Source organism: Hyaena hyaena, unplaced genomic scaffold (assembly GCF_003009895.1).
Source record: "Hyaena hyaena isolate Hyena2069 unplaced genomic scaffold, ASM300989v1 scaffold_457, whole genome shotgun sequence".
Taxonomy (NCBI): Eukaryota; Metazoa; Chordata; class Mammalia; order Carnivora; family Hyaenidae; genus Hyaena; species Hyaena hyaena.
In genome coordinates this window covers 814,735-827,477 of record NW_024081088.1, presented here as the reverse complement: position 1 = coordinate 827,477, position 12,743 = coordinate 814,735, and the positions used below count along the sequence as shown (strand labels likewise).

Here is a 12,743-nt window from a genome sequence, read left to right as displayed (position 1 = left end):
ACTCTTGTTTCTACCAACCTTGTGAGAAATTTAAGTTTTGTGTCAAATAAATGTTCTCCTGAAAAAACCTACTTTTTTGTTTTTAAAATATCAACTCACGTATGCTTTAAACTTAAAATATCAACTCCCATAACCATATTGTTCAGCTATCAGCTGAAACTGCAACTGATTATTTTGCAATTTTATTCCATCCGGTATACTAATTGTCTATGTTAAGGCCAATCTTTGGTTCATATTAGCAAGTGTTAAGGAGATTTTGTTACAATAACAATTTCTTCTTCTAGTCACTATTTTACTTCAAGTCAGTACTATCAATATTGGGCCAATAAATATGTGTCTCATTTTATTAACCATTTAAAATATATGCTAAAGCAGGTGGGTAAGCATTCTGAATCAATCCTTAGACATCCAAATATTCAAATTTATTTATATGGGGATGTAAGTGAATAAATTATTTCAGAGGCCATACGGGGATTTGCCTAAGGCTCCCATATAGTTTCCATTTGTTCCTAATACCAACTGTTCTTGAAATTATTTTAAAATTGAAGACAATATGAAATTGGCATTTCCCACTTAAATTTGTCCATGCCTTCTTATCTATCAACTATCTTCAAGTCAATATTCATGCCAGGAACTTTTTTCTCATTCATGTTTCATATTTTACTGCAATTTGTGTATGCATAAATAATGTTACATTGTACTTTTTAAACTGACATCAAGAAAATAGAGAAATAGGATTCTAAGATCACAAACAGGACCACAAATCATAGATAATTACTTAATGGACCTGACTTCAATTTGAAAAACTTATTTACTTTTTAAGCATTATAAGATAATTTCTTTTTTTTAAACTTTTTTTTATGTTTTTTTTTTATTTTTGACAGAGAGAGACAGAGTGTGAGGGGGTGAGGGACAGACAGAGAGGGAGACACAGAATCCAAAACAGGCCTCAGGCTCTGAACTGTCAGCACAGAGACCAACACGGGGCTGGAACCCATGAACCATGCGATCATGACCTGAGCTGAAGTGATGCTTAACCGACTGAGCCACCTAGGCATCCATACAATAATTTCTCACATCACTAATATTCTACTTTTTTAAAACTTGCTTTTATTGTAATTTTTATCATACTAAGAAAAGTTTTTTTATTCTTATAGTGATTTTACTCTTAAATATGTTCTTTCATTAATTCATACTTTTTGAGTACAATTATCACAACTAGAAAAAAAAGCCAGAAATAAATACCTGAACTAGTTAACGAATGCATAATTACTAAATTGCAGATAATCAGCTTATAAGTAATTATCTTAAATTGCATGACATGGAATTTATCAATTAAAAATTACAAAATGGTCTATATTTCCTCTTTAGTGATAATATTCCCCCATTTCCAATTTTTGTTTTGTGCATTCACCTTCATATATCTATTGAGAGGAAACAGAGCATTATGTAAAATTTTAATTAAAAATATTATTGGGCGCCTGGGTGGCTCAGTCGGTGGAGCGTCCGACTTCGGCTCAGGTCATGATCTCGCAGTTCATGAGTTCAAGCTCAATGTCGGTTCTGTGCTCACAGCTCAGAGAGTCTGGAGCCTGCTTCAGATTCTGTCTTCTCTCTCTCTGCCCCTCCTCCACCCACTCTGTTTCTCTCTCTTCCAAAAATAAAAATAAATAAAAACATTAAAAAATTTATTACCTATGCTAGAAACTGAAGAAGTCCAGAAAATGTCAAATGGAATTTGATAAAATGAAGATCAGGATTATATTTTTAATAAAGTAAAAAAATATAAACAGTTATGTAGATGATTTCAGGTTATTGTTTTCCCATAAAATACAGTAATTTAGAAAAGGTGGTTTGGATACATGTTTACTGAATATTCTGGTTTATTGCTTTAATTATGCCTTACATAACTTAATTGACTTTGTTAACTATGAACAGAATAGCATTTTCTTGAAATTTGTATTTATATGAACATAATACAGTATATTGGATTAAATACATTAAAGATTGCATTTAATATGATCAAACTAATTACTAGCAATTCAAACCTAAAATAGCATTATTTTAGTTAGCAGTAGAATAGTTTTTATTGATTGAAATGGGTTAATGTATTTCCTGATGTTTCTAGTTTCTAATAACCTTATACTAATAAATATTTCTATTTATAGTTTACAAAATTGTTCCCAAAGCATCATTTTTTTTTTTTTTGAGACTCACAACTAGCTTGTGGGTAGGTGTCAGGGCTACTATACCCACGTTCAATAGTTGGAGACACTGAGATTCAAATTTGTTAAATTACTTGCTCAAAGTCACACATCCACTTAGTATAGAACTGGGAACCATGAACCCCATTCTTCTGCCTCAAGATCCTGGAACTTTTCTACAATGCCATGACACTATTGAGAAATCAAAGTAGTGTAAATAACTTGATATCATGAAAAAAAAAATTCTAGAGTCTCATAAATCATCACAATAAGTGGTATGTTTCTGCTGAGATTATAACAAAATGAATTCTATGTAGTTCCCCATTTTAATATTAATTTTCTTTTAACATACAGGACTGTGTTATATGAATGTTGCCCTGGTTACATGAGGATGGAAGGAATGAAAGGCTGCCCAGCAGGTATAATTTCCTTTGCTGAAATAAGTGAGGTGCTTGTCTTGTGTGAAGAAAAAGATTTGAGGTAGCTCAGCTTGTAGAGAAGCCAATTTTGTGTGAGTGTATGTGTGCGTGCATGTGTGTGTCTGTGTGTCTATGTGTGTGTGTGTGTGTGTGTGTTTAGCACCATGATAAATCCAAGATATATCACCAATATCTTTGTGTTAATCATGAATTTGTCATGGTGATAAAGTATTAAAACATACTGCTCATGGGGCGCCTGGGTGGCTCAGTCAGATGAGCATCTGACTTGGGCTCAGGTCACGATATCACGGCTCATGGGTTTGAGCCCCGCATCAGGGTCTGTGCTGACAGCTCAGAGCCTGAAGCCTACTTCAGATTCTGTGTCTCCCTCTTTCTCTGCCTCTCTCCCACTCATGCTGTGTTTTGTCTCAATAATAAATAAACATTTAAAAAAAAGCATACTGTTCATGCACTGAATGTTGGAGCAGACAACAGGAGCTTGGTCATAACTTTAAATTACTTCAACTTTCCTTCAAGAATGAAAATCCCCTCTACAAAATCCCCATCTTTGAATTTGTCTACAAACATGGAGTGGACTAGTCGGAAAGGCATAATCTCTAATTGAACAGCTCTGATCTTATAACATCCCTCATGCTGAACACTGGTTTCCTAAAACTGCAAGCTAGAGAGAAAAAGTTTATTTCCTCTTTGAAATAACTTTGAAAAACCATTCAGATATTTAACACCAATCATCACATACTTCCTCCACTACCCTCATTTCTCCGACAGACTCTTCTCTTCTCTGGGCTAATCTAATATAACGTAAACTTCTAATATAACGTAAACTTTAGAGTTACCATCATGTCACCATCATGGACACCAACACATAAAAAGCCTCTATTCCAGTTATCTTTTTTCTGAATGTGATCCTAGACTGGTGTCTGCAATCTATGTGGGTCCCAGCATCTGTCGGAATAAAATCAAGACAAATACTTCACTTTTGGGGGCCCCTGAACTTTGAACTATGGTTACTGTCATTGGTAACCATATCCTATCATTACCTCATGATGAATTTATGATCGGTTAAAAATGATCACATTTCTTTCTGACAAGTCAGGTGTTTATCTAGGATTTTTTTTCAACTTCAAGTCTGGCCTATCTGACTATGAATTCTATCGAGTCAGGTCTTTTTCTAGGATTTATTTTTTCAGCTTGAGCATAAGGACAATACATGGAACTCTGTTACATTTAACTTGTTAATTTTGATGCATTTTCCTCATCCTTTTGGGGTTTTTAAAATTCTGACTTTTTAAATTTATTAATTGTGTCACCCAATCTTGATATATTCACAAACGTAACAGCCATTTCTCCGATGGTATTATCCAAATCATAGTAATTTATAAGATAGGGTCAAAAAATGAATAAATTGGCTGTACCAACTTTCAGGTTGATATTCATATATTAATATTTCTTCTGAAGTTCAGAAAAAATATTCTGGAAGTGTTAGATACTTCAATCTATTTCCTTCCTGAAATTAAATTGAAAAGAAGCTGGTCTACATATTTCTTTTAAAACCCAAATCTATAAAAATTAATATCCAATACCTAACAATATTATACCATTTAAGAGCTTTAAACCAACATGAAAGAAAATATTACCTTTTGCCATTCTCAGTGAGAAGAAGTGAAGAGCATATTCTTTTATTCAGTGAACCAGAAATATTTACTGATACTTATAATTGCACTATTATTGACATAGCAGGAGTCAAACCTACACAGAGTAAATGTTATACCAAGATGATAATTTAACACTCATTTTCCCTCAACACACAAGATATATGAAATAATAGCTTTCAGTGGTATTTTATTATCTAGCACCCAAGTGACAACCTTTGTATCAAACTAATAATTCATACATAGAATTTTATTGCTACAACTTTCAGTTAAATGTATTGAGGAACTTAGTATAAAGTTAAAATTACTGTGAAATAATGTTTTTGAAATATTCTTCTAAGACCTTTATTTCTTGATTATTGCAGTTATGCCTATTGACCATGTTTACGGCACTCTGGGCATTGTGGGAGCCACCACAACACAGCGCTACTCTGATGTCTCAAGACTGAGGGAAGAGATTGAAGGAAAGGGATCGTTTACTTACTTTGCACCGAGCAACGAGGCTTGGGACAACTTGGATTCTGTAATTCATTATTTTTATTAATACAATTGCTTTTATTGTTGTTATTCCACTTGAATTGACTTATTAACTTAGAAATTAATAGAAATTTTATATCTCTTTATTATACATATATGAGGATACATAAATGGATGAGTTATTAAATGTAAGGAGTAAAGTAGTTGAATACATCCATAAGTGGAATAACTTCCCCGGCACGTTCATAGACCAGTTAAGAAAGGAAACCAAGAGTGGACTGAAATGGTGTTTGTCATTATTTTATTTTACTCCTATCCTCTTTCTTTTTTGATTGGGAAGAACTTTACTGAGTTTTAGATGACATATCTAGTAGAAAGGTAAGTTAAGAAGCCTAGTGGAATTTAAAATTAATATAAAGGCATATTATAGAGATGTAATTAATTACTTTTAATTATATGTAAATATGGTTGCTTGGATACTAACATATGTATAAATGTGTAGGAATATTTAAACGAAATATTATAAATGCATTTGATTTTCACACTTTTTGTGCATAATATGCCTTATAACACACTAAATTTCCAAAACGTAAAATTGGTATAGAAATATATTTCTACTTTCTACTTGATATGAAGACAAATTGATATTTACTACTAGAGTCAAATATTTAGTAAAACTTAGGCAATTCCTCTAGATATTATCTTGCTACATTAACTGTATGTTTAATTGCTTGCAGTATGGAACTCTCTCTTCTGGTTGTCTTTGACCTCATCTCTCAACCACCGTCTGGTTCTTTTTGCTGACTCCTCTTCCTTCACTTAAGAATGGGTCTTAAGTCTCTACTAGGAATTAGACTTTGCTTTTTATATAGACTTCTGATGACTTCAACCATGACTTTAGTGCACATAACCATTAAATCTGTTTCCATAGTTGTTCTCCTTGGAAACCCAGGAGAGTATTTTTAATGTTCATTTTAATATTTCCCCTTAGAAACACTATAGCATCTTTAAACAACAAGTTATCTAAGACATTTGCCATTTTCTTTCTCCACATAAACAATTGCTTTTCTGCTGCCTCCCTCCCCCCCATAATTGGCAGTACCAATCTTAATATTCAGACTTGAAAATTGTTAGTCATTATATGTTAATCACTATATTAACCTTCCTAAATCCCAGTTTAAACATTATATTCCAAAGCCACAAAATCTTCAGTGGCTCCTTGTTGCCAGTTTAGTTTATGCTTTACTCAGGCATTAAAGTCTTCCACATTATTGTCCCACATGCTTTTCTAAAATTCTTTCTTAATATTAACTAAGGAAGGTAAAAGTATGTGCTAACCAAACAGGACAACCTCTGCTATCCCAACATTCACCCTGTGTCAGCAATTGGAGTTTGAATAATCACTACCATTCCTACCCTATCTACCTTTCAAGGCCTATTACAAGCCTTGAATAGCTGCCCTTCCTCATTTGACCCTAGAAGCCATTTTTCTCCTTCTGTTATTTATATTATTATGTTTGTTTTTAGCTGTTCCTATATGATAAGTGCATTAAAGATAGAGACTTTGCCTTACTTATTGTATTTCCCATAGCACCATATATAGTATCATGTAATATATATATAACACATTATATATATTTAATATATATGTATATAGGATATGTATAGGAAAATAAAAAGGTACAGTATGATTGAATTCTTGAATTTGCTACAAAATAATCAAAATCTTCAAATGTTATATATAAATATAATGCCATTTCTGTTTTGTTTTGTTTACCTTTCAAAGTATTTTAAGTATATGATAATTTTATATTTCCCTAAGCCTTTAATTTACATCAAGTTTATCTCTTCATCAATGTCTTTACTTAAAAAAAATTGTCACTATGAATATCCAAGCACTCTATCAGATTCAGGAGCCTTAAATCAGTACTTGAATTTAAAATTCTTTAATCAATTGAAATAATATAATTTTAATTATATTAATTTGGTTTGACCCCCCCCCCCCGGGAAATGCAATAAGGAAGTAACAAGAGAGTAAGAAATAGTGTTATTACAAGTATTTTAATGATGAACCTATATAAAATAAACTTCTATCATTTCAATTTTTTCTAGGATATCCGTAGAGGTCTGGAGAGCAATGTAAATGTTGAATTATTGAATGCTTTACATAGCCATATGGTTAATAACAGAATGTTGACCAAGGACTTAAAAAATGGCATGATTATCCCTTCAATGTATAACAATTTGGGGCTCTTCATTAACCATTATCCTAATGGGGTAAGTTTCATTAATAAAAAGTACATTTCTAAGTAATAGTGTCCTTAATTTTTCTATACCCTTTATATAATGTTCACAGAAATAGTACAATGTTAGTGAATGTAAATATGATATTATGCCTTTTCCCCATATTTATAGCATGTAAATATCTAATTCTGCAGCCAATTTCTATTAGAGAGTGATTGTGAGGAAGAAATTAAATTCACAGTTGACTTACAGTAGACTTAGATATTCTTAATAAAGGAAATTCTAGTAGTTGATGTGTTTTAAAAATGATGACCAAATAAAAAATAGTAAATAAGAATTTATCAAAGAATAATCACACAATGAGTATTCCTTTATTCATCCTCTACACTGACTTATGTTCTTTTGTGTTTAGATAAGAGTCTTTGTGGGAAACTTCCAACAGGGTCAAACGGTTCTTTCAACAAATATCCAGGGATGAAGAGGGTCAGTAATGAGGCAATAATTAGGAAATCACTGCAATAGAACTGATGATATTGTGCAGTAATTATTTCTCCCTCTCAGAACTTATTTTAGGACTGAAGGACTTTTTTAATGTAATTCATTGACCTGCATTTGAAATAGTTTATGACTATCTCTATAAAGGGAAGAGAAGGAAAAACAGCAATAACTCAAATGAAAAAATGCTATTTTGTCTTAGTTTCTAGATCTGTTGAGTGTAGCTGAATTGGGTTTTCAACTGGTCCTGTTTCCTCTTAGTTTCTTTTTTAGACAGAGCAATATATGTCTTCATCCTCAATATTTACGTTTAGAATGTTGGCTCCTTCAAGTTACATTTACTAACAGAAATGAAAAATAATGGCCTTGTAGTCTCAGTGGTCAATGGATGGCTCTGATTTCTGCTCTTGGATTTTCCCAAATAATTATAGGTTGTCACTGTTAACTGCGCTCGAATCATCCATGGGAACCAGATTGCAACAAATGGTGTTGTACATGTCATTGATCGTGTCCTTACACAAATTGGTACTTCCATTCAAGACTTCATTGAAGCAGAAGATGAACTCTCATCTTTTAGAGTAAGTACAAGAAATAACAGCAGATTGCCTTGGATCATTGAAATTTTTCCTTTTTCTCTCAGAATCTAACAATAAAATGTTATTTACAAACTCTGGCATAAATGCAACAAATATGTTTCTTGAAATGAAAAGACTTCTATTTTACACAGAAGAAATCATGTCCTATGACATAATCATATTTATGAGGACATGACAGATAAAGCATGGTTAGTTATGTGCCCATTGTGTATTTGGTGTATTTAGTGTGTGTCCATCTCAGTTACATGTACTGCTGAATATTGCTACAGTCACACAAATATGGGCAGAATTCCCATTCTTAAAACAAGCTGGAAAGGACATAGTTGGTTGTGCCAAAAAATGTTTTAAAGGTCTAACAGGAACAAACTTTTATAGTTTTCTATAGAATCAACTCTCTTGCATCAGCCTAGGTGAAGTGTGTTGTCATTTGCTTTTGGCTTTGCAGTGTGCAAGCCGCTAAAATGCACATTTGTGTTTCAGGCAGCTGCTATCACATCTGATATACTGGAGGCCCTTGGAAGAGATGGTCACTTCACACTCTTTGCTCCCACCAATGAGGCTTTTGAGAAACTTCCACGAGGTGTCCTAGAAAGGATCATGGGAGACAAAGTGGCTTCTGAAGGTACTAAAAATGTCCTCCTCTATGAGAAGCCTCCCAGAATTTCAAGAAGAAAAGAAAATTAAAAAAAAAAAGATTAAGTCTTGGCAAGATTATCAGCTTTTATAAGCAAAGGCAAAGAAAAACTTTTGTTCTTAAGGTGGACTCTAAAAATCTTAAAAGAAAACAAAGCCCTTAAAAGAGTAGGCAGAGTAATTTAATAATTATTAATTAATTTAAAAGAAGAATATTCTAAAGTTCACATTCCTTTTTTACTGCTTTCAAGTAAATAAGTGGCAGGCATCAAAAAGTTTTTAGCCATTGTTGAAAAGAAATATTAGATCATCAAATTTTAATATCACATATGTATTATGCAATGCTTTTCATTTTAAATTTATCATTTTAAATTTAAAAGATATTATTGAGTTGAGAAAACTGCATGGTTCTCTTGGGCCATTACTTATTTGATACACAGAATTTGGCTTCTTTCTAGTCTCCCTTTCTATTTTCAAAAAGATTTTACATTGTGAGTAGTACATTTAACTTACTCAGCTTCTCTCAATATATATTTTAACGGATTTAAAATGGGATGATGCAGATATGGATATGGTATAGTTGAGACATTAAGATTCCTTCAGATATCTTCCAAGAAATCATCTTCATTTTATCTACTCTCCAGATGTTTTCTTTAGGGAATGATTTGTCTTATCCTAATCTTACGCTACTAATCTCTTTACAAATTATATGTAGCCATTTTGTTATGAGTGGCTAATGCAAGATGTTGCTTGGACACTTAGGAACAGGTATCACAAATAAGTACAGGCCTTTTAAAAGGAGCAACTCTTCTTGTTTTCACATCAGAAATTGCTTTCTTATGATACCGAAAACTTGCTCTAACACATTTTCCAGCACTACACAATTCATTTCGTGCAACTGATCTTCTCTTCTTACTTCCTTCTAAGCCGAGCTATTTCTATTGTATAACTAATGCGAAAAGCTTTCCTAGAACATAAACAGAATTCAAAAACCTTCAGTCAATACTTGGGTCTTATATGTATTTTATTTCTTAGAGATATTTAGTTCTATGGTGAAACACATCTTTTAAGGGTTAAGTGCAGTGTCCCTTGATGTAAAAACTTGCTGTTTTTAATCTATTCTTCAGCTCTCATGAAGTACCACCTTTTGAACACCCTCCAGTGTTCGGAGGCGATTATGGGAGGAGCAGTCTTTGAGACTATGGAAGGGAACACCATTGAGATAGGATGTGACGGTGACAGCATTACAGTAAATGGAATCAAAATGGTGAACAAGAAAGATATTGTGACAAATAATGGTGTTATCCATTTGATTGATCAGGTCTTAATTCCTGATTCTGGTGAGCAACAGTTTCATTTTCTTCTACCTACTACTGATTACCAATTATAATGCCTCAAGAGTAAGTCTATGAAAAATGAATGTGTAGTATAAGGAATGGTATGTGAAGCAGAGATACAAAGTAGTGAACTGAGTACTAAAATAAGTAGCTTGTTAATCACAGGCATTCCACGCATGGAGCTTTGGTTTTACAGGCTTTCTAACACAATATTTTATAAAGGTTCTCAAAGTGCCATGGTTTTTCTTGAAAACAGAGGGAAAGATATAACAAAATGGTCAGCTTTGGATAAATGAAAGAGCTACTGCACTCATGATAGCAGAGAGAGGAGGAAGTTGAGGGATAGAGAATTAAAGACAATGAAAAATAAGAAGCCAGAAAGATATTTTCTTTTTAAAAATTTCTGTGGTTATCAACCCCCAAAAAGGGAATCTGGAACTCTTACTAGGGAAGGGCAGGCTATCTTATCACATTGTCGTTGCAGTAAATAGCTTATAGAAAACAGCCAAGACTTGATTTACTGATTTCAGAATGATGATAACAATGATGACATTGCTGGGATGGCGATGGTTTACTTTACAGCTAAACAAGTTATCGAGTTGGCTGGAAATCAGCAAACCACTTTCACAGACCTCGTGGCCCAACTAGGCTTGGCATCCGCTCTGCGGCCAGATGGAGAATACACTTTGTTGGCACCTGTGAATAATGCATTTTCAGGTAGGTCCTGGATACTGTCATTCCTACTCTCCTTCCCCCAAGCAACCCTCACACACCTTTTTTTCTTCACCATGATTGTCTGTATTAAGGAATAACAGACATTTTACAAGGTGCTGATTATTACTTTACTGGCTAAACATCATTAGCACTATGTTGTCTCTATTAAAATGTCCTTCATGTCAAAACATATCATTATAATAGATAACAGCCTACAGGGAGTGAAATTTTGTAATAAAGGGTATTCAGTTATTCTATGACTCGAGTCATGTTTCCAGCACACATAAGGGATGTATTAATAGATCATAAGAAAAATAAATCTGATTCATTTAACACCAACGTAATATTTAAAAACAATTATTTTTCATTTCAAAATTTGATGTAAGGTGTCACATTATAAATAAGTAAAAACAAGAGACTATTATCACTTTCATATTATGATGTAAACTATTATTATAAGTATTTTATCTAGAAGCTGCTAATCAAGGGTGGTGTTTAGATTAATGCAACCTGCCACTTTTTCCAGAAAAGTGATTTCATAAACATGTATTTAAATTATAAGCCAAAATCGGGGCGCCTGGGTGGCTGAGTCGGTGAAGCGTCCGACTTTCGCTTAGGTCATGATCTCGCGGTTCGTGGGTTCGAGCCCCGCGTCGGGCTCTGTGCTGACTGCCAGCTCAGAGCCTGGAGCCTGTTTCAGTCTGTGACTCCCTCTCTCTCTGACCCTCCCCTCCTCACGCTGCCTTTCTCTCTCTCCCCTAGAAATAAATAAAACATTTAAAAAAAAATTATAAGCCAAAATTGAGTAATTAAAAAATAAGCATTATTGAGTAATTAAAAAATAAGCATTCAAAATGCTAAATTGTGGCACATAAAGTTATTAATAAAAATTCAAATATCTAGACATGCTATTATTCCTCTTCGTAATAACTATGTCCATATGTGTTGACATTAACCCACCTTTAAGAGAGTGTGTGTGTTTTGATTTTCTCTTCAGAGGTAAAGATAAATTTATAAATGATTCATCAATAGTCTTTCATCTGATTAATATATCAAATTTTCAGAAAAAATCTTGGCCAATATTAGAGTTTAACTTTTGCCAATGACCACATAACATTATGTAGCTTTTAAAGAGATGGAATCCATTGTTTGGACTCCTTCAAATTATGTTATACTCATTTAATGGAATATCTCACAGAGTTTCTAACTGGTGCCTAGAATTTATAGCCTTGAGCATATCATTGACTCATATACTTTTTGAGTGCAGAATCCACGATATCCATTGTTTTAGGGATTATCCATTTTCATGATTTTCTCTTACCAGGAGGAATTTTAATGCTTTCTAATTAATCTTTTGTCCTTATGAATTTATTATAGATGATACTCTGAGCATGGATCAGCGGCTTCTTAAATTAATTCTGCAAAATCACATATTGAAAGTAAAAGTTGGCCTTAATGAGCTTTACAATGGACAGAAACTTGAGACCATTGGAGGCAAACAGCTCAGAGTCTTCGTCTATCGTACAGTAAGTGAATCAGGAAAAGATAAAATATCCACAGTGGCCTAAATGTCAAATGGCATGTCCTTGTCTGAGAATGTTGTTATAATAAATGTTTCCAGAATTCTATTAATGTGGTTTTAATAATAGTAAATATTCAGAAGAAGATCAAGGAACTAGTAATGTATGAAAAGACCATGAGGAAAGGACACAAAAAGTGCAATGTATTAATAATTCAGATAATTTGAGTTTGTTTTATTATAAATAACTTTATGTGCTAAAGCACTGATTATTTCATTTGAGAAATCACTGAAAGCCTTCTATTCTAAAATAAGCTTTTGACTTATGAAGTCCTGTGCAGTTTACAAGGCAATTTTTTATAGACACATAAAGATCTCTGACCTCTATGAAATGGCTCTGACATATTTTTTCTGAGAGAAAATTTCTAGAAA

General features: G+C 33.1%; 1 protein-coding gene across 7 annotated transcripts in view; it reads left to right on the top strand.

The window, feature by feature from the left end:
- The window catches only part of POSTN (periostin), a 35,415-nt gene that overhangs the window by 3,860 nt on the left and 18,812 nt on the right, over nucleotides 1–12,743 (top strand). For all 7 annotated transcript variants that reach the window (XM_039253641.1, XM_039253637.1, XM_039253639.1 and 4 more), the window contains exons 3-10: nucleotides 2,559–2,623; nucleotides 4,662–4,819; nucleotides 6,886–7,050; nucleotides 7,944–8,090; nucleotides 8,589–8,730; nucleotides 9,869–10,081; nucleotides 10,661–10,795; nucleotides 12,170–12,318. In XM_039253641.1, the coding sequence (XP_039109572.1) occupies nucleotides 2,559–2,623; nucleotides 4,662–4,819; nucleotides 6,886–7,050; nucleotides 7,944–8,090; nucleotides 8,589–8,730; nucleotides 9,869–10,081; nucleotides 10,661–10,795; nucleotides 12,170–12,318 (1,174 nt within the window). The remainder of the gene's footprint in view (nucleotides 1–2,558; nucleotides 2,624–4,661; nucleotides 4,820–6,885; nucleotides 7,051–7,943; nucleotides 8,091–8,588; nucleotides 8,731–9,868; nucleotides 10,082–10,660; nucleotides 10,796–12,169; nucleotides 12,319–12,743) is intronic.